Below are 26769 nucleotides of genomic sequence, written 5' to 3'. Positions count from 1 at the left end.
CCACGCCCTACGCTCTACACAGTGAGTCCCAGCGCAAAATCGGCGATACCTCAGTCTGCCTCACCTTCAACAGGCCCGACCTAGTGGTGCCATCATCTAACAACGACAACATCTAAGAAAAACATCCGAGAACTACGTCCATCTTTAAAGATTTGGCCAGAGGATGAATTCGACGTTATAGTATATTCTTACAATGATGTAACCCACTGCGATTTTAACTAGAGTTTATATGCATAGGCAATTTTTTTTGCTGCGACATGCTCGAAGCATCTTTTTTTTGGTCTCTTAAATTGTAATTCCTCCGTAGTTAACTGTCAAGCTTTACCTCTGGGCTGCAATATTTTTTCAGCCTTGAAGACATAAGAATTAAGGACGTATCTTGTAGCATCCAAGCGGGTCTGTCATTACTTATTTTACAGTCGACTGGGCCTGCAAATTGTGATTCTCGACTATTTTATTCCAACCCCGTCAATTGAATTTGCGCAATGGCGGATGCAACCTCCGAATGTAATATCAAGGTGTTGTGTCGCTTTCGCCCTCTGAATCAATCGGAGATTCTGCGTGGGGATCAATTTATTCCTACATTTCTGGGAGATGACAGTGTCAGCGTTGGGGTAAGGCACTTTGTTTCTGATATGCTCATTAATACATTATTCACTTTTTCTGTTTTCGTTTGGACTGCCAATAGCAATAATTTGTGATTAAAATTAGGCTACCTGACTGTAATAATTTCTGTAAACTGCGTAGGCATCAGTTGAGCATTCAGTGCAGTCGGCTCTGATTTCCACCCAGTGTATAAGCCTACATGTTTTATTTACTGCGGCTACATATCAGGCCTCATATCCAATAACCTACCAATTTACATTAACCTTGTACTTGCTTAGGTTGTTGATAACAGAAATGAACCCCTTTCAATGGAAATGGGCTCAAGATATTTACTACAGGCCGCCGCCTATATGGATGGTCTACATAGCCTGCCAACAGCTAATATTGCTCGAATGTTATTTTAGCAACAATATGCTGTTGTTATTCTCATTGTAATGTTTTGGTTCGTATATGTAATGGCAATGGTACTTTAAATGTATAGGCAGGGATTGCATTAGGCCTATGTAATAAATGCCACATACATATTGTACGCCACATAGCTTAATCATTCCCTCCTCAGACAGGCCTACTAGTACTGTTGGGTTCCTCAGGGCCAGGACCGAGTGGAATGAGAGAGTGGATTTATTTAGAGTTTAACTGAGGACGTTAAGGGACACACCTTTGGCTGACCTTCTCCTCAGTCATAATTCTTTACAGCGGGCCAAGAATCTGTTCCCTAACTGCTTATGGAGGACAGGATCAATAATTATTCTCCTGTTGAGAACTGACTCACTCTACCTCTGTGCCAGACTGACTGCCTCACTCTGGACAGTGATTTTATGTTCGTGACGATGCGTCTGCATTGCTAGTGATGTGAATGGGTCAGCTTCAGGCTACTTTTGTTCGGTTTTTCTAAAGGGGGATGGGGGGTGATATTCAATGAAGGCCTGTTGAACAATGGACACGTAAACAGTCATCCTTTAACTGTAACAATACATTCTGAATGATTTCCCCATTTCAAGACCAGCCATGTCAAGCTCTTGGCCACGTGTCATCTGCTTCAGAAAAGTCAAACGTAATAATAGATTTGCAATGGGTAGCAATAACGTGGCTATGTTACAAGGGGTACCAGTACCGAGTCGATGTGCAAGGACGAGGTTATTGAAGTAGATACCGTGCCTTCAGAAAGTATCCGCACCCCTTAACTTTTTCCACATTTTGGTGTGTTACAGCCTGAATTTAAAATGGATTAAATGTAGATTTTGTTTTTCTCAATGACCTACACACAGTATCCCATAATGTCAAAGTGGAATTAGGTTTTTCTAATTAGTAAAAACGTAACCCCTTTGGCAAGCCTAAATACATTCAGGAGTAAAGATTAGCTTAGCAAGTCTCATATTAAGTTGCATTGTCTCACTCTGTGTGCAATAATAGGGTTTAACCTGATTTTTGAATACCTCATCTCTATAGCCCACACATTATCTGTAAGGTCCCTCAGTCGAGCAGTGAATTTCAAACACAGATTCAACCACAAAGACCAGGGAGGTTTTCCAATACCTCGCAAAGAAGGGCAAATGTTGGTAGATGGGTAACAATAAAAAAAAACAGACATTGAAAATCCTGTTGAGCATGGAGAAGTTATTAATACACCCAGCCAATACAAAGATACATGCGTCCTTCCTTCCTAACTCAGTTGCCGTAGAGGAAGGAAACCGCTCAGGGATTTCAACATGAGGCCAATGGTGACTAAAACAGTTACAGAGTTAATTGGCTTTGATAGGAGAAAACGGAGGATGGATCAACATTGTAGTTACGCCACAATACTAACTTAATTGACAGAGTGAAAAGGAAGCTTGTACAGAATAAAAATATTCCAAAACATGCATCCTGTTTGCAACAAGGCACTAAAGTAATACTGCAAAAAATGGAGCAAGCAATTCAATTTTGTCCTGATTACAAAGTGTCATGTTTGGGGCAAATCCAATACAATACATTACTAAGTACAACACTCCGTATTTTCAAGCATATTGGTGGTTGCATTATGTTATAGGTATGCTCGTAATTGTTAAGGACTGGGACATTTTTCAGGATAAAAAATAAACAGAATGCATCTAAGCTCAGGCAAAATGCTAGAGGAAAACCTTGTTCAGTCTGATTCCACCAGACACTGGGAGATGAATTCCATTCAGCAGTACAATAACCTAAAACACAAGGCCACATATAAACTGGAGTTGCTTACGAAGAAGACAGTGAATCTTCCCAAGTGTCCGGGTTACAGTTTTGACTTAAATCTATTTGAAAATCTAGGCAAGACTTGAAAATGGTTGTCTAGCAATGATCAACAACCAATTGGACAGAGCTTGAATAATTAAAAAAATAGTAATGGGCAAATATTGTACGATCCAGGTGTGGAAAACTCCTAGAGACTTACCCAGAAAGACTGCCAAAGGTGCATCTACAAAGTATTGACTCAAAGATATGTCTGTATTTATTTTTCAATAAATATGCAAACATTTCTAAAAATAAGTTTTAACTTTGTAATTATAGGATATTGGATGTATATTGATGAGAAAACAAATACATTTAATCCATTTTTAATTCAAGTTGTAACACAACAAAATGTGGAATAAGTCAAGGGGTATGAGTACTTTCTGAAGGCACGGTAGGTATGTAGAGTGCACTTGGAAAGTATTCAGACCCCTTGACTTTTTCCACATTTTGATACGTTACATGCTTATTCTAAAACGGATTACATAGTTTTTTTCTCTCATAGATCTACACACAATTCCCCATAATAACAAAGCAAAAACTGTTTTTTAGAAATGTTTGCACATTTTTTCAAACGGAAATATCACATTTCCATAAGTATTCAGACCCTTTACTCAGTACTTTGTTGAAGCACCTTTGGCAACGATTACAGCCTCGAGTCTTCTTGGGTATGATGCTACAAGCTTGGCACACCTGTATTTGGGGAGTTTCTCACATTCTTCTCTGCAGATCCTCTCAAGCTCTGTCAGGTTGGATGGGAAGCGTTGCTGCACAGCTATTTTCAGGTCTCTCCAGAGATGTTTGATTGGGTTCAAGTCCGGGCTCTGGCTTGGCCACTCAAGGACATTCAGAGACTTGTCCCGAAGCAACTCCTGCGTTGTCTTGGCTGTGTGCTTAGGGTCATTGTCCGGTTTGAAGGTGAACCTTCGCCCCAGTCTGAGGTCCTGAGTGCTCTGGAGCAGGTTTTCATCAAGGATCTCTCTGTACTTTGCTCTGTTCATCTTTCCCTCGATCCTGACTAGTCTCCCAGTCCCTGCCGCATGATGCTGCCACCACCATGTTTCACCGTATGGTTGGTACCAGGTTTCCTCCATACATGACACTTGGTTTTATCAGACCAGAGAATCTTGTTTCTCATGGTCTGAGAGTCCTTTAGGTGCCTTTCGGCAAACTCCAAGAGGACTGTCATGTGCCTTTTACTGAGGAGTGGCTTCCACCTCGCCACTCTACCACAAAGGCCTGATTGGTGGAGTGCTGCAGAGATGGTTGTCCTTCTGGAAGGTTCTCTCATCTCCACAGAGGAATTCTGGAGCTCTGTCAGAGTGACCACTGGGTTCTTGGTCATCTCCATGAGCAAGGCCGTTCTCCCTCGATTGCGGCCAAACCTCTTCCATTTAAGAATGATGGAGTCCACTGGGTTCTTGGAGACCTTCAATGCTGCAGACATTTTTTGGTACTCTTCCCCAGATCTGTGACTCGACACAATTCTCTCGGAGCTCTGCGGACAATTTCTTCGACCTCATGGCTTGGTTTTTGCTTTGACATGCACTGTTAACTGTGGGACCTTATATAGACAGGTGTGTGCCTTTCCAAATCATGTCCAATCAATTGAATTTACCACAGGTGGACTCAATGGATCAATGGTAACAGGATGCACCTGAGCTCAATTTCGAATCTCATAGCAAATAGTCTGAATACTTATGTAAATAAGGTATTTCTGTATTTTATTTTTGATACATTTGCAAAAAAATAAATACTATTTTCGCATTGTCATTGTTGGGCATTGTGTGTAGATTTCTGGGGATTTTTCATGTTTTTTTAATCCAGTTTAGAATAAGGCTGTAACGTAACTGTAACTCTCAATGAGTGAATGGGTGTGGAGTCAGGCGCAGAGAGCAAAGGATGCGGGAAAAAACACGCTTTAATGTCCAAAATAAAAAGAACAAAATAGTATTACCCAACACAGGCATAACTATTAAAACAAATAGTACCCTTAGGGTAAATAACAGGACAGCTGTCACGCCCTGGTCGAGGTATTATTGTGTTTGTCTTTATTTATTTGGTCAGGCCGGGGTGTGACATGGGTTTATTGTGGTGTGTTTTGTCTTGGGGTTTTGTTAGTTATTGGGTGTGTGGCTTAGTGGAGGTATCTAGCAAGGTCTATGGCTGTCTGGAGTGGTTCTCAATCAGAGGCAGGTGTTTATCGTTGTCTCTGATTGGGAACCATATTTAGGCAGCCATATTCTTTGAGTGTTTTGTGGGTGATTGTTCCTGTCTTTGTGTTTGCACCAGATAGGGCTGTTTCGGTTTTCACATTTCATTATTTTGTAGTTTCTTCATGTATAGTTTTTTCCTTCATTAAAATATCATGAATCATCATCACGCTGCATTTTGGTCTGGTCCTTGCTATACCTCTTCGTCAGAGGAGGAGATAGAAGAAAGCCGTTACAACAGCGAGAAAACCCAACAAAACACTAACACCTCTCACAAAATACAGAAGAACAAGACCGCACAAACAGAAGTGGGCTAAACAAACTTAAATAACACCACTCTAACAACCAAACAATGAACAGGTGCAAACAATTAGACAAAACCAAACAAACACGGAACAAAGGATCGGTGGCAGCTAGTAGACCGTCGACGACGACTGCCGAGCGCCACCCGAACAAGAAGGGGAGCCACCTTCGGTAATATTCGTGACAGTAACAAAATGTGGAAAAAATCAAGGGGTCTGAATACTTCCTGAAGGCACTGTACATATAACTAGGAATGAAGTGACAGATAGTAAAGAGTAGCAGCAGCGTATGTGATACATTAGTGCAAAAAGCATATAGTCCGGGTAGCTGTTTGGTTAAATATGTAGTTTGTGCAAAAAGGGTCAATGCAGATTGTTTGGGTAGCTATTTGGTTAACTATGTAGCTAGCTATTTAGCAATCTTATGGCTTGGTGGTGGAATACGTTCAGGGTCCTGTTGGTTCTGCTGCCGCTTGCCGTGTGGTAGCAGAGAGAACAGTCTTGGTTGGCTGGAGTCTTTCACAACTTTTAGGACCTTCCTTTGACACCGCCTGGTATAGAGGTCCTGAGTGGCAGGGAGCTCGGCCCCAATGATGTACTGGTTGCCAAGCAGTTGCCATATCAAGCAGTGATGCAGCCTGTGAAGATGCTCTCAATGGTGCAGCTGTATAACATTTTGAGGATCTGAGGGTCCATGCCAAGTCTTTTCAGCCTTCTGAGGGGGCAGAGGCGTTGTCTTGCCCTCTTCACGATTGTGTTGGTGTTTGTGGACCATGATAGATCCTTAGTGATGTGGACATCGAGGAAACTTGAAGCTCCCTTGACCTCCTCCACTACAGGCTGCCGTCGGTGTGGATGGGGGGTGTGCTTGGCCCTCCGTTTCCTGTTGTCCACGATCTGCTCCTTTGTCTTGCTGGCTTTGAGGGAGAGGTTGTTGTCATGGCACCACACTGCCAGGTCTCGGACCTCCTCCCTATAGTCTGTTTCATCATCGTCAATGATCATGCATAGTGACTGTGTAAGCACTGGACAGATTAAACAGTATTACCTACACTCTGTATCCTAGGTCACAGGATTATTTTTGCGACAGTTTTGGATTTTTGTCCTTATTGTGCCTGAGCGTATTTTTTTCGTCTGTCCCGTTAATTTATTCAGTGATCGACATACATAAATCATCTATTACTATCCATAAACAAGGAACCAAGATCAAACTTGATTGCATTTCCATGGTTTGTTTGTTTGGGATATATAAATGAAATAACAATGCTGTTTGGAAAGACAATTGGAGACAAGAAAATGTCCCTCGTTATTTTCCACTTCAGTATGTCTATACCATGGTTCATCTTGGTCTGTGCATTCCAAAAAATAGCTACAGTATTTGGTTTACAAAACTGACCTAATCTCTTTGTGTCTCCCAGGGGCGGTCGTACGTGTTCGACCGGGTTTTCCCCACCAACACCACTCAGGAGCAGGTCTACAATACCTGTGCTAAACAGATTGTCAAGGGTAAGGAAAAAATACTGCCAACAATGGCAGAATGAACATCCCCACACAGTCCATGGAGGTGTATTAGAGAGACAAAAGAGAAGTCAATGTGAGGTTCTGACTCATCAATTGATTAAATCAGTCGGTGACGTCACACGTTAGTAGCCTACTTGCGGCCTTTGTTTCCCATAACTGTGTTCATATTTAATATTTATTTATAGGTTATTGGTGTCTTTCTTATTTTCAAACTTGAAGGCCTGAAGACATTTGTTTTAATTTCTGTCATTTCCTCAAATTATCTTGGTTTCCCTCTGTTTATATAGATGTTCTGGGTGGATACAATGGCACTATTTTCGCATATGGACAGACCGCCTCCGGCAAGACTCACACCATGGAGGTACAGTGGGAGTCAATGATATGCATAATACAGTATTTTCAAATACTTCTGAAAAAGTGATGATCTCCCATTATGAAATAACTCTATAAATCAGCATAAATTTGACTCCCGTTTGGTTTCAATCTAAATGTAATACCCCGGATGTTGCTTTGGGGGCATTTGCACCCCATCTAGTACATGGTATTGGAAAAATACTGCTAGTAATTATATGAGGATTTTAATATTCATACAATATATGTATAACAGGTATTAACCTCTCAAACTCCAGAGACTGACTGTACAGTATGTCTTTATAGGGGAAGCTGCATGACCCAAATCAGATGGGCATCATCCCCAGGATTGCAGAGGACATCTTCAACCATATCTTTGGCATGGACGAGAACCTGGAGTTCCACATCAAGGTTTGGATTCATCTCCATCTCCTCATCCATATATAGGATGATTCGTTTTTTGTGAATCCCTTACAATCTTAGAAAAAAGGGTTCCAAAAGGGTTCTTCGGCTGTCCCCTTAGGAGCACCCCATAGGAGCACCATTATTGCAGTTAGAACTACGGCTGTTGCGGTGACCATATTACTATCATACCAGTAAGATTCCATGTGACCATGGTCACAGTAATCTCCTTTTATGCACTCTGGACATTGGTAGTACCCAAACTCGCTAGCAACCATCAGGTCGCTAAAGGCCTGGTACTCAGGGTTCTATTGTCCCTCTAACCACTCTGACATCAATGCAAATGCAATAAAACATTTCCTTAAACACTTATCATCAAAGCAAGTATGTGCTTTTAAAACTCACTCCACTGTGATTAATCAATTTGAAGAAAGAAGTGGAACACATGGTCGTTGTGGGTGTTGTTTCAAAGCCTAACAACGAAATGGACCGCACTTTGATTAATTCAAAAACACCCATACACAACATTAGAACTTATGCATACGAGCCCAACCTCGGGAAAAAAAAGAAGGATTGTGCTGTTATACTGTACATAGTATTACCACATATTATGAATGGCAGAAAATCATACACAAAAACTGATTTAAGATTTAAGTCAAAAAGGATGTCTTTGATCTAGCCTATATTCCAAAATGTAACAAATTCTGGTAATCGCCTTTGAGTGTGGACTGTATTATTATGCATACTAGAAGGACTGGTTACATGATGCCACACTCCAAACTTTCTATCCCGTCTAGGAGAGAACGTAGGCCACAGGCCTAGGCGATGCTGTTGGTTCATTGATTGTGCAGTGCGGCTTACAGACGAATCCTACAATTATAGTGTATTTGTATTTGTTTTTGAATAGCGTAGTAATAGGGTGTCACATTAGGCTACCGTTATCGGCAGAATATCTCACCACCGTGCATTTCCATCTCCTCCCCTCTCTCCTTCATTACTTTCTCAAGCATGCAGAGAGAGGAGGTGTCAACAGATTGATGAAACATGTTTAGTTGTGAAAACATTTTGCTATCGATTTTCCAAGGACAGATTTCACTTAGTTTCCCAAATTAATCACTGGGTAGCTGCAGGAACAGGGTTGGAGAGCCCATGGCATACAGAGTTTGGGCGGAATATCACCTGTCATGCTGAAGTGAAATAACCGGAGTAGCTTACCCGGCATGAGTCAAAAACGAACCTGCACAAATGTGGGCTCCATTTGCTATTAGAGTGCATACAGATTACGTCTTTTTTCCCCGACCCATTTGATATTGGGCCATTGAAAATCGAAACAAATTTGACATATTAGTGAAGACAAGATTAAATTGAGAATAGTCAGATGGGTGAAAATAGTATCACTTGATGAGAGAACAGCTTGTGCAACCTGAGGCAAGGAACAGAGCGCAAGCTTTTTTTGCGACGTTCTCAAATCATCAATGGCCTACAGTCGCATCATGCAGCCCATATATGTTCTGATATGTTCTGATTCTAAGGTTTGCATCATTCACAACTAAAGTTGCCAAAAAAATTCTAAACGTATAGGACCTGTTTGAAATGATCATTTTTACGCTCAACATAGCCACTTCTTATGCACACTCGCTACGGAATGGGAAATATAAAATGTATATTTTATTCAGCTAAGTTCAATTATATTCTTCTTACTGTAAAATCATACAATGTAAAATAATGACACCGGACTTATGAGCATATCTTGTCTGCTAAATGAACAAGCCTACAGCCTATGGCACGGCGCATAGCCGGATAACATACAGTAGGCCGACTCATATTCTGTTCTTCTGAAATACATTCTCTTCATATCCTAATGTTTCTTTAGACCTGCCGAAAATAAACAATGGATTTATTTTGATCGTATTCAATTGATTTATTAGACATTTTTAAATGTACATTTTCTTAAGGCCTCTAGGTGTGGAGGCCTGGAGATGCTAAACCTGTTTATGTTCATTAACGTCATGACCGCCACAAACCTAGGTAGAACCCTTTTTGGATTCCATGTAGAACCCTTTCCACAGTGGGCTCGTGGGATGCCAAATGGTTCTACCTGGAACCAAAAAGGTTCTAACCGGGGACCAAAAAGGATTCTTCAAAAGGGTTCTCCTATGGGGACAGCTGAAGAACCCTTTTAGGTCCTAGATAGTACCTATTTTCCCTAAGAGTGTAAGAGTAATCATCCGTTTGTATACCGCAATGACTTGGTGCTCTTACATGGAGCCACGGTATGGATGCCTTGATTGAGGTTCTTCTTCTCTTTCCCCTTTCCTGTGCTTAGGTTTCATATTTTGAAGTCTATATGGACAAAATTCGGGATCTGCTGGATGGTTTGTGCACAGTTCTTTATTTACCAAGTCCACATCTAATGCCATTACAAAGCCAAATCTTCTCCCCAAAAAATGGTCCGTCCTAACGGTTGTTCCCTGTATCTTTTAGTGACCAAGACTAACCTGGCTGTTCATGAGGATAAGAACAAGATCCCATATGTGAAGGTGGGTTCTGACGATGCCCACTTGTCACTAGCTACACCTACGTCCGTTCCTAACGGTGCCTAACGTTTTCCAGGGGAAGAGGAGTATGCATATTCATTATTAACCCTTTTTATCACCGCATTCCGCTGTCGTCGTCCCCCCTCCTCCCCCCCTTCCCTGTGATGCAGGGCTGCACCGAGCGCTTTGTGTCCAGCCCCGACGAGGTCATGGATGTCATTGACGAGGGGAAGAACAACCGCCATGTTGCCGTCACCAGTAAGCCTTCAGAGCGTTCTCTCCGTTAGTCCATTCCGTTTCATCCCCACCCGTCTCCTTTTTTTTAGTAGTGAATCCAGCGCCCTGTCTTTCTGCTAGCAGGAGAGTTGCATGGTTCGTCAAGTGTCTCACGACAGTTGGGTCATGTGGCTCGTTATATGGCTTATATAACGGGACTTCTTCTCACACGTATCCTGCTTACAAGCAGCATCTCTATTTGAAGGATGTTCACAATTGCAATGGTCCACCTGGGTGTCTGCTGGCTGGTGTAATACTCTCACTGTAAAATAGTGGGTGCAATAAGATAGGAACAGATAAGTAACACGAGCCCTTCTTCTGGGGGACTGTAGGTCGCATCAGGAGAAGGATTCAGATATGAGTTTTGTCCTGAAAAGGGTTTGGTAGGGGCGGCAGGGTACTCTAGTGGTTGGACTAGTAACCGAAAAGTTGCAAGTTCGAATCCCCGAGCTGACAAGGTACAAATCTGTCGTTCTGCCCCTGAACAGGCAGTTAACCCACTGTTCCTAGGCCGTCGTTGAAAATAAGAATTTGTTCTTAACTGACTTGCCTAGTTAAATAAAGGTTAAATAAAAAAATAATAAAAAACATACCGATCATTTCAATCTTATATCAGTGAAATTCACCAGAAAAGCATTCATTAAACAATCCACATGTAAAACCATCTCTGTAAACACTAGATTAGATGTTGTGCATATTGACATGAAGATGCTCAATCGCCTCCGTGTTGTTCTCCCTCCTCATAGACATGAATGAGCACAGCTCTCGCAGTCACAGCATCTTCCTGATCAACATCAAGCAGGAGCACGTGGAGACGGAGCAGAAGCTGTGTGGGAAACTCTACCTGGTGGACTTGGCTGGTAGTGAGAAGGTAAGACTTCACATCCTTGTCTGTCTGGTTTATCTAGCTGGGCTGAGGTGAGAGAGACTATGGGTCAGTCTACTCTGCATATGCCATTGTGACAGAGCTGACATTATAAGCACAGTGACACTGGGGTTTTTGACCTTTCCAAAGGTCATTGAGTCACAGTCAGTAATTAAGTCTCTCTCTCTCTCTCTCTCTCTCTCTCTCTCTCTCTCTCTCTCTCTGCCCCCACTCCCTTTCTCTCTCTCTCTCAGGTCAGCAAAACGGGCGCTGCGGGTGCCGTTCTTGATGAGGCCAAAAACATCAACAAGTCTCTGTCAGCCCTGGGCAACGTAATCTCTGCACTGGCTGAAGGGACGGTGAGTCCAGGACAGTGAAGCCGTCTACCTTACACACCTGTCACCCTAATGTCGATCCAGCCCCTGCACACATCCACCAGTACCAACTCACTGTACAATCATCTCCCTGCCATCCATGCCATAACCCATCTGAATCCTGGTCAATGCCAACTCACCACACATACCTATCAATGCCTACCTTCTCCTGGCTTTACTCTGCCGTCAACTGAAAAAAGGTGCTATCTGGAGCCTAAAAGGGTTCTTTTGCCGTCCCCATAGGAGAGCCCTTTGCAGAACCCTTTTTGGTTCCAGGTAGATTCCTTTAGGGTTCCATGTAGAACCCTTTCCACAGAGGGTGACCTGGGAGACCTGGAACCAAAAAGGGTTCTCCTATGGGGACAGCCGAAGAACCCTTTAGGAACCCTTTTTCTTTTATTCGAAAGAGTGCACTTACTCACTTCGTCCCTTCTTACTCTGTTTTGTTTGCTAGAAAACCCACGTGCCGTACCGTGACAGCAAGATGACCCGTATCCTGCAGGACTCTCTGGGGGGTAACTGTAGGACCACCATGTTCATCTGCTGCTCTCCGTCCAGCTTCAATGACGCTGAGACCAAGTCCACCCTGATGTTTGGACAACGGTAGCAAACACTTTGCCCCCATCTTGTCTTCTCCCTGCATTGACAATGTACCATGTCAGCAGTGTCAGCTGTCAATTCTCCACAGAAAGGGCCAATGTACCAATATGTCAGAAGTCAAATGATTTAGCATGCAATATTTCCTTAACCCGTATTCACATTCACTTGTTCCAATATGAATATGCTGATATTACTGGTATGATGAGTATAAGCTGTTGAATATGCAGATATTATTGGTATGATGAGTATAAGCTGTTGAATATGCAGATATTACTGGTATGATGCGTATAAGCTGTTGAATATGCAGATATTACTGGTATGATGAGTATAAGCTGTTGAATATGCATATATTACTGGTATGATGCGTATAAGCTGTTGAATATGCAGATATTACTGGTATGATGAGTATAAGCTGTTGAATATGCAGATATTACTGGTATGATGCGTATAAGCTGTTGAATATGCAGATATTACTGGTATGATGAGTATAAGCTGTTGAATATGCAGATATTATTGGTATGATGAGTATAAGCTGTTGAATATGCAGATATTACTGGTATGATGAGTATAATCTGTTGAATATGCCGATATTACTGGTATGATGAGTATAAGCTGTTGAATATGTAGATATTACTGGTATGATGAGTATAAGCTGTTGAATATGCAGATATTACTGGTATGATGAGTATAAGCTGTTGAATATGCAGATATTACTGGTATGATGAGTATAAGCTGTTGAATATGCAGATATTACTGGTATGATGAGTATAAGCTGTTGAATATGCAGATATTACTGGTATGATGAGTATAAGCTGTTGAATATGCAGATATTACTGGTGCGATGAATAGAAGCTGTCGAAGCCACCGCTTCAACATGTCATTCATGTCATTAACGTTCCCCCTGCCCTCCAGCGCTAAGACCATCAGGAACACGGCCTCCGTCAATCTGGAGCTGACGGCTGATCAGTGGAAGAGGAAGTACGAGAAGGAGAAGGAGAAGAACAAAACCATGAAGGAAACGGTTCAGAGGCTGGAGGCTGAGCTCAACCGCTGGAGGAACGGTGAGACGTACTGTAAAACACAGAGCTGGAGAGCATTTATCATGGTTGAGGATTCCCAGTCTATTACTTTGTTTTATTGTTAATGATAGTTTTTTTTCTTCTCCCCCCTAAATGTTGATTGAATTTATGCTCTTAACATACTTTAAAAAGGACATGCTTGTCATGCATATTCTTGATGTTCCCTTGAACTCTGCTCGAGGTTGGGAGCAAGGCACACGGACATTTCATTTCCTGGAAAAAGCTAGACCGATGAATCGGAAGCCAATTCTCTTAAAGAGCTGACGTGGACTGCTGACGCGTCTGCTCCTCATGCTCCTCCAGGGGAGAACGTTCCTGAGACGGAGAGGACCACTGCGGACGTGGTGCGTCTGGAGTCGGTGGAGGAGCGGAGCCCCGTGATGATCCTGGACAACGACACCTCCTCCATCGTGGTGCGCATCTCCGAGGAGGAGCGTCAGAAGTACGAGGAGGAGATCCGCAAGCTCTACAAGCAGCTGGACGACAAGGTCAGGGCCTGTTGAAACACACCATACACCACGCCATACGCACACACACACACACACACACACTGAAGGGTATTTACATACCCTGAGTGTTACAAAACGTTAAGAACTCCTGCTCTTTCCGTGACATAGACTGACCAGGTGAATCCAGGGGAAAGCTAGGATCCCTTATTGATGTCACTTGTTATATCTACTTCCATCAGTGTAGATGAAGGATAGGAGACCGGTTAAATAAGGATTTTTCAGGCTTGAGACGATTGAGACATGGGTTGTGTATGTGTGCCATTCAGAGGGTGAATGGGCAAGACAAAATATTTAAGTGCCTTTGAACAGGGTATGGTGGTAGGTGCCAGGCGCACCGGTTGTGTCAAGAGCTTCAACTCGGCTGTGTTTTTCACGCTCAAAAGTTTCCCGTTTGTATCAAGAATGGTCCACCACCCAAAGGACATCCAGCCGACTTGACACAACTGTGCATTGGAATCAACAAGGGCCAGCATCCCTGTGGAACGCTTTCGACACCTTGTAGAGTACATGCCCGAAACAAATTGAGGCTGTTCTGCGGGCGATAGGGGGTACAGCTCAATATTAGGAAGGGGTTCCTAACGTCCATATTTCCACTAGCAGACCAAGTGACCAAAGTGTGTGTTTCTCCACAGGATGATGAGATCAACCTGCAGTGCCAGTTGGTTGAGAAACTGAAGGAGCAGATGCTGGATCAGGATGAGGTGAGGACACACTCCTGACACACACTCGGTTCCCCTCTCTGTATGTATCTCTGTCTAGGCATCTCTCGTTCATGCAACGGTCTTATTAACAAATATGTCCGCTTTTTATTGGGATACAAATCTTGATGATCCTGAATCTATACGTGCTGGTATAATGCTATCGTAGTATATAGTGCTCTTTATGTTAATGGGCACTAGGGGGAGTAGTGGTAGAGGCATAGGAGGTCTCACCTTTGTGTATCTGCCATTATAGCACGGGCAGCGCCATTTAGGCAGTCATGGGTAGATGGTATACAGCTTATGTCAAAGTGACGTCAAAAGTTGCACGTTCAGCGAAAATGTGGGGATTTTCGCCAAGTGTGTAGACATACCTCGAAAACCTTGTTATCACACCTCCTTGAGGTCTGGAGAATTCTATGTTAGGTCGAAACGGCTACAATGGTCCACCGGCTTCCAACGGTTGCATTTTTATTGGATGTTACATTTACCCTCCTCACACATGCCCGTAGAAGGAGTGTTATGTTCGTCACTGTTTTCCGACCGCCAGTGTGTTGTCCTGTTGTAATAAAGACGATTAACCTGTCAAAAGGTTGTGTTTGTTTCCTGTTAGAGTCGTAGGGTTCGCCACAAAAATGATAGGCTTTTTCATCTGCGATTTCCTGGCCATCGTCACGCACTGCCGCTCCTACGGTACGACTCTGCTGAGCACCTTTGGAGCTCTGCCCAAGCCAGGCGTTTGATTGGTTTGAAGTGTCTGCGAAAACGTCACTGATTTACACTGGAGTTTTCCACTCCTTTGCGCCATTGATCTCACCAGGCTTCACCAAGCTTTCCGATTAGGGAAGCCTGGTTCTCAACGCGGCTAACCCTAAATCTAACCTTTTTCCTAACCTTAACCTAATTCTCCTAACCTGCTACATAATTTCTCCTAACCAGCTACGAAAAACTCACTTCTGACCGTAGCTGTATAACATCTAGTCAAAACCCATTGAGGCTATCTCCATTTTAAAGTGTTTGAAAAAAGTGTACAGCCAATATTGGTGATGTACTGCCACCTGCAGCGCTAGAGTCCTGAACCAGATCTTGTGTGTCATTCATTTATTGTGACCACTGGATGGCAGTGATAAAGCTTAAAGCCATTTACAGACCATAGCACCCAATTTCAAGATGAAGACAATGCTCTGATCATTGGCTGATCTCTCCCAACCCATAGGAATCCCCACCCTGTTGGCCACTTTAAAATGGTGGAAGCCCTCAATGGAAGTGTCCATGCTAAAACTTGGGTTATATCCCCGTTTTCCGGGGGCAGTCCCCGTTTTTGGTGGCCTGTCCCCGGCAATGTCCTCGTTTTTAACTCTGCGTTAAAAACAGACTGTTTTTAGTGAAATAATATTTTACGTGGCAAGAAAGACTGGACAGCAGAGTCTGCCGGTTGATCTCTCAATCGCGTTGTGCTTATTTTGTCCAGCAGAGGGGGCTGCTCACTATATAATCTTCATTCACTCTTCTTCTACTAACTACTTGCTCGAGCTAGTTTTAGAGAAAACTTCTGTGGAAAACTCCGCCAGAAGCTTAGCAAGTGTCAAGTGAATCCACAACATCACCACAAACGTCTTTTCAAGCCAGGTAAGTTAAAATCATTTGAGATACTAGCTAATGATGTTATAATGTCACAATGTATTATATAGATAGATGATCTGCTTTATAAGGTTTTAAATAGGTTATGCTAGCTAACATGAGCTATGTCGACTCAGTTATCTAGTTAGGTTAGCTAGCTACTGGCATGGTAGCTAGGTTAAAAAACGTTCACATGTAAACATGCAGTGGACAGGCTATTTTGAAATTATGATTATATTAAATGAATGCACAATTAATTATGATAATATTTATTTGTAGATTACAGTTTTAATGGTTTGGCATTATAATAAGTAGTGTGAAAATATATTTGGACATTTTCATGGATAACATTCGCATAATGTTTACTGTTAGAGAGTGGAGAGGAAGGAGAGGAGGAAGACTGGATAGGAAGAAGAGTGAAGGAGATAAAAGGAGGAAAGGTAAAGATATGATTACAGAGACTGACAATTTATTATTCCAAACAATGTTTTTGAGATAAAATACAAAAGTGAGGCAAGCAATGGGAATCTGTTAACCAAAGTAGTTTATCTAATAGTGTGCTATTTATTATTACAGATTGGAGAAGGAGAAGGAAAGATGAAGGGAGTAAAAAGAGTGAAGCGAGGAGAGTGTGGAAGAGTGAGGTGGAAAGGTAAAGAGAAGGAAAGGCAGGAAGAGGAGTGAAGAAAAGAGTAGGAGAAAGATTGGAGGAGGTAGAAAAAGTTAAGAGTGACACAATGACATGAGACAATGTCCATTTATACGCTCAGGTCAAGACAATAGAATGGTTTACTGCACCCTTTGTAATTCCTCTTTTTCAATCGGCAGCGGGGGACGAACGGCAGTGGTAGAACATCAACAGACGAAAAAGCATAAAGCCTCCCTGATTGCCCGTGTTGGTATGACCTCTGTCACCACATTCTTCAAGAAGGTAGTGCCTTCCCAAGAAGAATATGATTTAGCTGTGCAGGAGGGATGTCTTTGCATACCACACTATGCGACACAATCATAGTTACAGATCTCTGGGCTGCACAGCACAACTGACACGGAAGCTTCATGAGCCGAAGTTTTCATGTGCTAGGACAAAATGTGAAGCCATAGTGAGTAACGTGTTAGCATCATGGGCAACTACTTTGGTAACACAGGACCTAGACCAGGTTGAATTTGTGTCCCTGTCCATTGATGCGTCCAATCATGGACATGTAAAGCTGCTGCCAATACTAGTCAGATATTGTACGATATATGATGGCAACCCATCTGTGGAAACAAACCTGCTTGGTTTTGTTGAATTGAAAGGAGAAACAGCAGAGGAAATTGCAGCTGAGGTCCTGGAGGTCATTAAAAAAATGTAACCTGGAAAACAAAGTCGTGGCATTCTCTGCCGACAACACAAATACCAGCTGGGGAGGGTCAATGTCCATACCAAAGTTAAAAATGCTCTGCAGTGGGAGGTGATTGGCTTAGGTTGTCCTGCCCACATCATTCATAACACGGCCAGAACAGCTTTGGATATGATTCCCCTTGATGTTGAGAACCTGCTCACATCATTCATAACACGGCCAGAACAGCTTTGGATATGATTCCCCTTGATGTTGAGTACCTGCCCACATCATTCATAACACGGCCAGAACAGCTTTGGATATGATTCCCCTTGATGTTGAGTACCTGCCCACATCATTCATAACACGGCCAGAACAGCTTTGGATATGATTCCCCTTGATGTTGAGTACCTGCTCACATCATTCATAACACGGCCAGAACAGCTTTGGATATGATTCCCCTTGATGTTGTGTACCTGCTCACAAAGATATTTGGACATTTTCACTGTTGGAGTAGAAAGACTGAAGAGCTTTTTTTTAGGACACAGAAATGTTCGCTGGCTGTCCGTGTTCCCTGCTCTAGAAAGAGCGCTGAAAATGTATGTGCCGTTGAAATCCTTTTTTTCCTTTCTGAAGACAAATGCCCTGTTGTCCTGCGAACAATGTTCGAAGATCCACTGACTGAACATTGGCTGGCCTTTGTCCATGGCCGTATTCGGTGGCACGATCAAGAGGCTTCAAGGCCAGGACCGAGTCCGCTGCAATTCTGAGAAACATTGAGGCAAAATTGACTGCAAGACGTGATGACAACTTCATTCCAGTTTTGGTCAGAGGACTTCCGAGAGAGCTGGAGGACAATGGAGCCATGTCAAAAGAGAGCTTTCTCAAAACATCCCAATCATTCTTCACTACGGCTGTGAACTACTTGCAAGCATGGTGAAAGCACACAGATAATCTAAAATATTTACATTGTCTCCTTTTTACAAAGGCAACCTCAGCGTGAAGACATCCAGAAGGCAGCAGGCACACTGCAGGAAAAATGCCCCATTGTGGCCATCAATGAGGATGCATTGTTTGACGAGGTTACTGGATTGCAAGAGTTCCTAAAGGGTTACCTACTTCAAAGAGAACGACGTCTCACACACTAACGTGGCTAGATTAGCGTCTGTTGTCATGTGCTTACCTGGAAGTAAAGCACCAGCCGAGAGAGTGTTCTCCTAAATGAATGATCTATGGACAGCAGCAAGAAATAGGTTCACTGTTCCTACCATCAAGGCCATGCTTATTGTAAAGACAAACTTCAACCTCCTCTGCCAGGAGTTCATGGAGAAGCTGGCCGAAGACATAGCAATCCTGAAGGAGATACATTCTTCTAAGAAATATACAGATTAGGTTGGTATAAGTATATTATGTAGTTACCAATCTCATCATCATCTTAATGATTTATTATGTTAAGTATCTCACATATACTATTGTCTTTTTTTTCTTCTCTCAATTTTGCTCATGTTCTCTTCTGCTCTTATTCTACCCAGGCCACCAGGACCACTGAATGGCTGTTCAGATTGGACAGTTCTGTCTTATCTGTAGTGTGTAGTTGTTTTTTTCTATCACAGTGTGCCTGTTAGACTAAATACGTGAAACCGGAATTGTCCCTCTTTTTAAAAATTTCATAGATAATAACATTGGATATTTGAATGATATATTGACCGCCGAACTGGAAATGTCCCCGGTTTTAATTTCAGAAATCTGGTCACCTTATGGTAGCGGTGACATCTTATGGGGATGTACAGTAGGCCTATACAGAAGATGTTGTAGAATTATAACCAAGCAAACGAATAACCTGGAATCCTCAATATATCTACTCTAAATATAGTTAATAATCTGATATATTTCCTACCCTTTCAGTGAGGCAGCAGATATCTTTCAATTGTGAACAGTTGTCATAGCAACAGCAGGGGATGACTCAAATGCCAATTCTAAATCCAGGCCATCCATCTGTGTGTGTGTCTTGTGTCTGGTTGTACTGTGTAAAATATGAATATTACGAATATTGTGTGTTGTCTGAGTATGTGTACTGTGTTCCTATGTATGATCATGTTTGTGAGGCTGTGTTCACGTGATCGTCTCTCTCTCTGTCTTCTAGCTGCTGGCATCATCCCGTGGGGATGGGGACAAGGTGCAGGCGGAGCTGGGCCGCCTGCAGGTGGAGAGCAACTGTGCCAAGACAGAGGTGAAGGAGGTGCTGCAGGCACTTGAGGAGCTGGCCATCAACTATGACCAGAAGAGCCTGGAGGTGGAGGAGAAAGGCCTGCAGAACCAGCTGCTGGCCGACCAGTTGGCCCAGAAGATGGTGGGTTCAGCAGGGCATATAAATACAAGGCATAGAATGGACATAAAGTCTACAATGCTTTTCTATGAAGTGTTGTATGAAGTCTGTGGGCTTTATGGATTCATTGCTCCACTTGAAATGACCAGAGCTCTGCCGACGTGGCGGCATCATTTTGATTCGATTTTTGCACAAGTAAATCTGTAGCCTATCTATTGTATTTTTTTCTGCCCCCGTTCAATCATCTTGTCCAACTTTCTTGTCTGCTGTGCAGGCCAATCTGATGGAGTTGGAGGCGGAGCTATCCCACATGCAGGAAGTGAGTGGTCAGCAGAGGAAGCGCATCGCCGACGTCCTCAACGGCCTGATGAGGGACCTCAGTGAGTTCAGCACCATCGTGGGCAACGGGGAGATCAAGCTGGTGAGTTACTTCCATCTCCTACTGCCCCTCTGGAGCCACTGAGATAGAATCCTTAGATAGATGGGCAGAGGGAGAGAGCGGTTTTGTACACAGTAGGCGCGTCATCCCCCTCGTCCCTCCATCTCTCACCCACCCTGTGAGCCTTTCTTTCAATCCCTCTCTCCCCCATCCTCTAATCTCTCTCTCTCTCACTCTTCTGCAGCCGGTGGAGATCAGCGGGGCGATCGAGGAGGAGTTCACGGTGGCCCGTCTCTACATCAGCAAAATCAAGTCGGAGGTCAAGTCCATGGTGAAGCGCTGTCGCCAGCTGGAGAACCTGCAGCTGGAGTGTCATCGCAAGATGGAGGAGACGGGCCGCGAGCTCTCCTCCTGCCAGCTCCTCATCTCACAGGTCAGCCTCCAGCTCTACTGGGCACCTCAGTGTACGCAAACATCACAACCAGTTCGAATGACTATACTCTACTCTACACAGCACATGTATATAAATACATATGGTATGTTGACACCATGTACACCAGAAGAGGCTGGTGGGAGGAACTGTAGGAGGACGGGCTTCATTGTAATGGCTGGAATGGAATCAATGGAACGGTATCAAACATGTGGAAACCACACGTTATGCCTCTGTTCCATTGATTCCATTCCAGCCATTTACAATGAAGCCCGTCCTCCTACAGCTCCTCCCCACCAGCCTCCTCTGATCCACACATAGACGCACTTTACCGCCGCACACAATGAATGCATTCTTCCGTCACGTCGTTGACAAAACGTGTAGACATTTTATGAGCTGTGTCGATGGGAGTGCTTGTGCGTCAAGTGACTCTGTGCGGGCCGTTCGCAGCATGAAACGAAGATCCGCTCTCTGACGGAGTACATGCAGAGTGTTGAGCAGAAGAAGAGGATGCTGGAGGAGAGCCACGACTCCCTCAGTGAGGAGCTGGCCAAGCTGCAGCACCCGGGTAACACACACCATCCACCCTCACATCAGCCAGGCTACAGGCCCCGGGTGGGGAAACCAGACCTTACACATCTCTCTCTGTGTGTCACAGATAACTCTCTGCTCGAGGAGAAGGATGGAGAGAAGGGTGAGACCGAGGAGGGTAACGTCAAGGTAAACATTGACTCCAATAATGCTAATTGTTTCACCTGTTAACGAGCAAAAATGAAAGGAATCGGACATTGTTATTTTCCTTATGGTGGTTCAGAAGGTTCCTCGGCAGCAGGGGGACTCTCACCGTGGTCTCCAGCAAAGGCAGATGGCCCGTCTGCGGGATGAGATCAACGAGAAGCAGAGGATCATCGATGACCTCACTGAGTCAGTGTCATCAAGACTACTGTAACCCTCTCAGTTTATGTGCCGTTGATGAGATAAAAATAAAATATTCACTTCACTGTAAAAAAAAATATATATATTTTTTTTTTTGTCTCTCTCTCTCTCTCTCTCTCTCTCTCTTATTAAACATGATCCTCTCTCCCTCTCTCAGTCATAACCAGAAGCTGCAGATTGAGTTGGCTCAGGTTCTTGCCGACTTTGACCGTTTGAAGAGCGTGGACAGCAGCAAGAGCGAGCGGCTGGAGGAACTGTCGTAAGTCTGAACACAAACACACACACACACACACACTGACACAACGTGTAGTCACAAAGTTAAGAAATGTATTCTGATTTGGATGTTGCTGATGTCAATGGGTTTTCTCTTCCTGTCAGATTCCTGCATGAACGCCATGAGCAGACCAAGCAGGACCTCAAAGGGCTGGAGGACACCGTCGTGAGTGGCCCTCTCTCTGTATCGCTCTCAGAACCCTCCTCTCTTTCTTTTTCTCGCCCCATCTGCTTCTTTTCTTTTCTCTCTGCATCTACCTCTCTTTTCTCCACTTTCTCCCTCTTTTTCCTCCCTTTGACTACTCTTCTTCTCCATCTCTATTTTCAGGCCCGGGAGCTCCAGACCCTCCACAACCTGCGCAAGCTGTTCGTTCAAGACCTCACGTCGCGGGTTAAAAAAGTGAGCTAGAGATGGCGAAAGACAGAAGATGCCCCCTGTTAATCACTATGCAGGGCACTAAACCTCCCCCCTTTCATCTCTCCCGTTATTTCTCTCTGTTCCAATTCTTTTCTTTCCTCCACAGAGTTCCGAAATGGAGCCTGATGACAGTGGGGGGTCTTGCACCCAGAAACAGAAGATTTCCTTTCTTGAGAATAACCTGGACCAGCTTACAAAGGTTCACAAACAGGTGAGAGCCTCACAGGATAGTTGTGTCTTCTGACTTGTTTTGATGAAGTAAAAGCTTTACTGGTCACACCAGGAACTTCTCTCCTGCTTCCCAAGTGTGAACACCCACCATGGTCCTACATCGCGACCTACCGTCGCCCCCCCCCCTCCCCGTTCCTTTCTCACCGCCCCCCACCCCCTCGCACACTCAGCCCTCTACCCTTGGCTCCTCTTGTCTCTGTCTCTTTTTCACCTCTTGTTCTTGTGTTTTTTTTAGTGTGTGAGCATGGATGTGTGTGTATTGAATTTCTGTTGTTGTGTGTTAAGAGCACACCCGGCAGGTACAGGCCCTCGCTTCTCCTTCGCTTCCATCTCCCAGCAGGCTTGGTGTCCCCCTTTTCTTCTGTATATATATATTTTTGAACCTAAAATGTCCCTCTGCTTTTGGCACTACGCATAAGGCTTCTATAAGGGACACACACAGCTCGATGCTTCCTTAACACTCTCTTTCTTGGCGGTCTTTGTTGTTGTACATCAGAGATGTTTGAAAGAGGAAAAGAGTGAGCCGTGTGTGAATGTGTGTGTTCGTGTGATGCCGTACTCACAGAGACGTTATCACGTGTTATCTGACAGGTTCTGAGCTGTTTTAGTCTGGCATGAACCGAAAGAGGAAAGGTTACACCGTGTATTTATCTTTGAATGTTTACATGATTTCATGCTACGGGTTATGAGAGAAGAAACATTTCCATTCAAAATACCTCCGTGATACAAGATACTCAGGGGACACAATAATATTGAAAGAAAGCGGGCGTGTGTGGCTAAATGTCACTTTTGATGAGTCATGAAACGCATCCGTTTTATGTCAAGGTCAGTGTGCAGTCTCCTCTCCTTCCCTGTTGTTCACACAATCTCCCCTCATCTCTCTCAAACTGGCGTCACCCAGTCTCAACCCGCCCTCTCTTACCTTATCCACCCCTGATCAATCAGTATTCCCTGCTATAAATCTCTCTTCCCTTGTGTCACTCTTTTTTTTTCTTCTCTCTCTCTCCTCCCTTCTCTCTCTCTCTCTTTGTATTTCTCTGTAGCTGGTTCGTGACAATGCAGATCTGCGTTGTGAGCTTCCAAAGCTGGAGAAACGTCTTCGGTCTACTGCTGAGAGAGTTAAGGCCCTGGAGACGGCACTGAGGGACGCCAAGGAGGGCGCCATGATCGACAGGCGTCGTTACCAGAAGGAAGTGGACCGCATCAAAGAAGCCATGAGGACCAAGAACGCTCTGAGGCGCCCCCATGCTGCACAGATCGGTAGCGCACCCACTCCAAATATAGCTCTACTGACTGTGATTCTGCGCTATTTATTGGATGGAGAGCTACATAGGCAGTTATTGATCAACGGAATAATAAATGAATAATGATTTGGAATCGTTATTGACTGATTGACCTCAGCATTACTGTCATCCTGCAGCCAAACCAGTGCGGCCGAAGCAGCTGCCGGTGTGCTCTCCCACCAACCCGTTCTACACGCGTGCCAGTGAGCCAGCCAACACCTACAGTAATGCCCTGTTCCAGAGCTCCATCACAGAACAGACCACGGCACCTATCTCTCAGATCAGCTCCGTACCGACCAACACGTGAGTCCCATCTCACGCTCGTGTTAAGTTCCTTTAGCTTGGAATAGTTGACTTGTATTGGTGTGTTATTAGACTTCGGTGTGACTGTGTCCTGTTGTCTGTGTTGAGCAGAGTGTCCACGGCGCTGGGCTACAGAGCAGTCAATCCCGCAGACATGCTGGAGTCCTACCCACTCAACATAGACAGGGATAACGGTGAGTCCCAGAGCCATTACAGTTCAAACAATCACCCACCATCACGCCACCAGGTCTGTTTTTGTTTTACTGTACATTATATGTTACACTAGCTAACAGCTTGTAATTAGGTTATTGATTGTCAGGAAAGTAAGTTTTTTTGTTTTTATACACACTAATGCTCACTCTTCTCTGTTATATTCATGAACAGGAAACACCGTAGACGTCAATGACAACAGGTAAGCATATCGGCGCCTCACCTGTATATTGTTTAAGTCTTACAATGAGACTAATTGCTACTTCTAGCTTTTGTTACTCTATTAGTACTACTACAACTGCTGCTTCTCCCACACTACAGTATTGAATCGTGTGTGTGTGTGTGTGTAGGAGTGATGTGCACTGTGGCAGTAAGGTGGACGACCCAGGCAGACTCTACATCATTCAGCAGGAGACCGCTGCAAGTTAATGACATGGTAACTAACACGCATGCACACATTAACTCGCCGCAAATGATGTCATCAGTACACATGCCGAAGGGATGAATTACTCTCCCCTGTTTGCAACTTGTCTCCTAACGATCGATTTCCTTTTCTTTCCACAGATGGCCGAACACTGTGTTCAGTACCTCTCCCGTATATTTGCATGCAGCCGTCTAGCGTCCCTCCCCTGCACCCGTACATGGCCAATGATGCCCCCCCCTGTAGCCCAAGTCTTACTGTATAGCTCAGCCCCATGCTCCCAATGGTGACCACCCACTCATACGCTCCTGTGATTAGAACGCATAGTAGTGTATACTCCTGTATGGGTATTGACCAGCACTGTGTCTGTGTATGTACTGTCCCACTTTACTCGACAGTGGCATCGTAATGCTGACCTAGAGCGTCGTCATAGCCATGCCCTGGCATCGCTCCTATAAGACGTCTTGTCAGCTTACAAACAAAGGATCTCACTCTGCATGTTGCCCAGCTAGCCAATTAGCCAACCTGAATCTGTGCATGTTTCATGACAGCGTTACTCAATTTTTCTATGAACTGGGATAAACCGCTACAGATGTCATGCAGAGTTTATGATGCTTTTGTACTCGCTGTATGATGTCATTGTCTAGACAGTACTGAGGCATGTGTAACTCAGCCGTGCTCTATGGCCTTTAGAGTCTAACCCAGCCTTAATAATAAACAACAACAGCTGATTTCACATGATCATAACACCCAGCCATGTGTGTACATATAGAAGTATCTGTGTATTTCCTACCTCTAGCTCTACTGATACAACTTTTGGCGTCATTTCCAAAACTGATTCCAATATGTTGTTATATTAGTAGATTGTAGGCAGTGAAGCGAGCTGTTATGTTGTCCAGTGAACTCGTTTGTTTATACAAAGATTCCTCTTCGTGAAGTAAAGCATGAGGTTATTGATCAGATAGTCTCTATTTTAAAATAGGGGCCCTTCTACCTGCTCCTCAAAAAATGCATTTTGACAAGCGGTTCTCTCTGTGTTCTGTTACAGGGAACAAAATCACGCCAAACATTTCTCAACCTCTATAAAAATGTCAAAAGTGAAGTGATTCAATGTACCACGAAACACCATCCGAATGTGTTTTCAAACTTCTCCCAACTGAGCTGCCACCAGAAATGGGTTTGAAAGACTTTGATTTTATAGTAAACGTGGCATGTTAGTAATATCAGCTTTACGTTACTCTCCAGTGCTCTGCTGTGTTTTCTCAGTCAGAATCCTGATCAGCCAATCGGGACAGAGAGAACCAGCAGTTGCTGGAGCTGTGTTGGTCTTTTGACAAGTATTGCACTGTATAGAGTTGGTACACTGACTATAGTCTTGACTGTACAGTGTTGACTACAGGTCTATCTAACAGACCTTTTGACCCACATGTCGGTCTACCAATATCAACAATATGACTGGAACCTACAGCATCTCAGGATCTCTGATTGATAACAGTGTGTAGTGGGGCCACCTATGTCTGGTCTTTTTAACCACAAAATTGCTAAGTGATCGAAGACTCATAACCTCCTCCACTTGGATACATGAAAGACTGAATGATTTCGAACCAGGCTTGCCCCCCGATGACTGTTTTGATTCCCGTTTGAGGTCGTTTTTGGGTGTAACATGTTTGAGAAATTGTACTACAGTCTATAGTACAATAGTGTGTCACTGTCTGACTTTAGCATATGTGATAATATTGTTCAACTTGTAAGTATAACAGCATATCAGTATGTGATTAAATGAAAGGAAATTAGCCACTTAATATTACTTTGTTAGGGAACCATAATGTGTACTGTATGTATTCATTTCTGTAGGCCTATATGCTCGTTATGTGATTCATCGTGCGACATGCATATTTCTGTATATACTCATTAAAATATGTGAATCATTGTGTTGTAGTTGGCAGAAATAAACCCTTACCGAAATAAGTTATTAAAGACAATCATGTCCAAAGAATCATTGTGTTTTGAAATGTATTGTGTGAGTGAAGACTGTCCGAA

The 26769-nt window shown here is 43.7% G+C and overlaps 1 protein-coding gene across 2 annotated transcripts; it reads left to right on the top strand.

The window, feature by feature from the left end:
- Positions 1–26725, top strand: kif5aa (kinesin family member 5A, a). 2 transcript variants are annotated; one of them, XM_024375221.2, is made up of 29 exons: positions 1–614; positions 6787–6874; positions 7177–7250; positions 7547–7651; positions 9969–10017; positions 10127–10182; positions 10350–10437; positions 11202–11326; positions 11575–11679; positions 12149–12297; positions 13207–13355; positions 13677–13861; positions 14515–14583; positions 19663–19869; positions 20120–20266; positions 20469–20657; positions 21105–21222; positions 21313–21374; positions 21469–21578; positions 21748–21849; positions 21969–22029; positions 22192–22263; positions 22388–22492; positions 23556–23772; positions 23933–24098; positions 24210–24292; positions 24483–24510; positions 24659–24744; positions 24873–26725. In XM_024375221.2, exons 1-28 carry the CDS (start codon positions 486–488, stop codon positions 24735–24737), a joined length of 3117 nt encoding a protein of 1038 aa, XP_024230989.1. In that variant the 5' UTR covers positions 1–485; the 3' UTR covers positions 24738–24744; positions 24873–26725. The 2 variants fall into 2 exon arrangements, with proteins under 2 accessions (XP_024230989.1, XP_024230988.1); XM_024375220.2 differs by having other exon boundaries at positions 21469–21599.
- The last annotated feature ends 44 nt before the right edge of the window (positions 26726–26769 follow it).

This window comes from Oncorhynchus tshawytscha, linkage group LG16, assembly GCF_018296145.1.
Source record: "Oncorhynchus tshawytscha isolate Ot180627B linkage group LG16, Otsh_v2.0, whole genome shotgun sequence".
Classification (NCBI taxonomy): domain Eukaryota; kingdom Metazoa; phylum Chordata; class Actinopteri; order Salmoniformes; family Salmonidae; genus Oncorhynchus; species Oncorhynchus tshawytscha.
The sequence above is the reverse complement of the archived record's forward strand: the minus strand, read 5'-3'. Positions and strand labels throughout refer to the sequence as shown.

Excerpts from the sequence above, each read along its gene's own strand:
- kif5aa (XM_024375220.2), top strand. The coding sequence starts at position 486 with ATGGCGGATGCAACCTCCGAATGTAATATCAAGGTGTTGTGTCGCTTT. Across the intron at positions 13,862-14,514 it reads ACAAGCAGCTGGACGACAAG|GATGATGAGATCAACCTGCA; the intron begins GTCAGGGCCTGT and ends GTTTCTCCACAG. Across the intron at positions 21,600-21,747 it reads TCAGTGTCATCAAGACTACT|TCATAACCAGAAGCTGCAGA; the intron begins GTAACCCTCTCA and ends TCCCTCTCTCAG.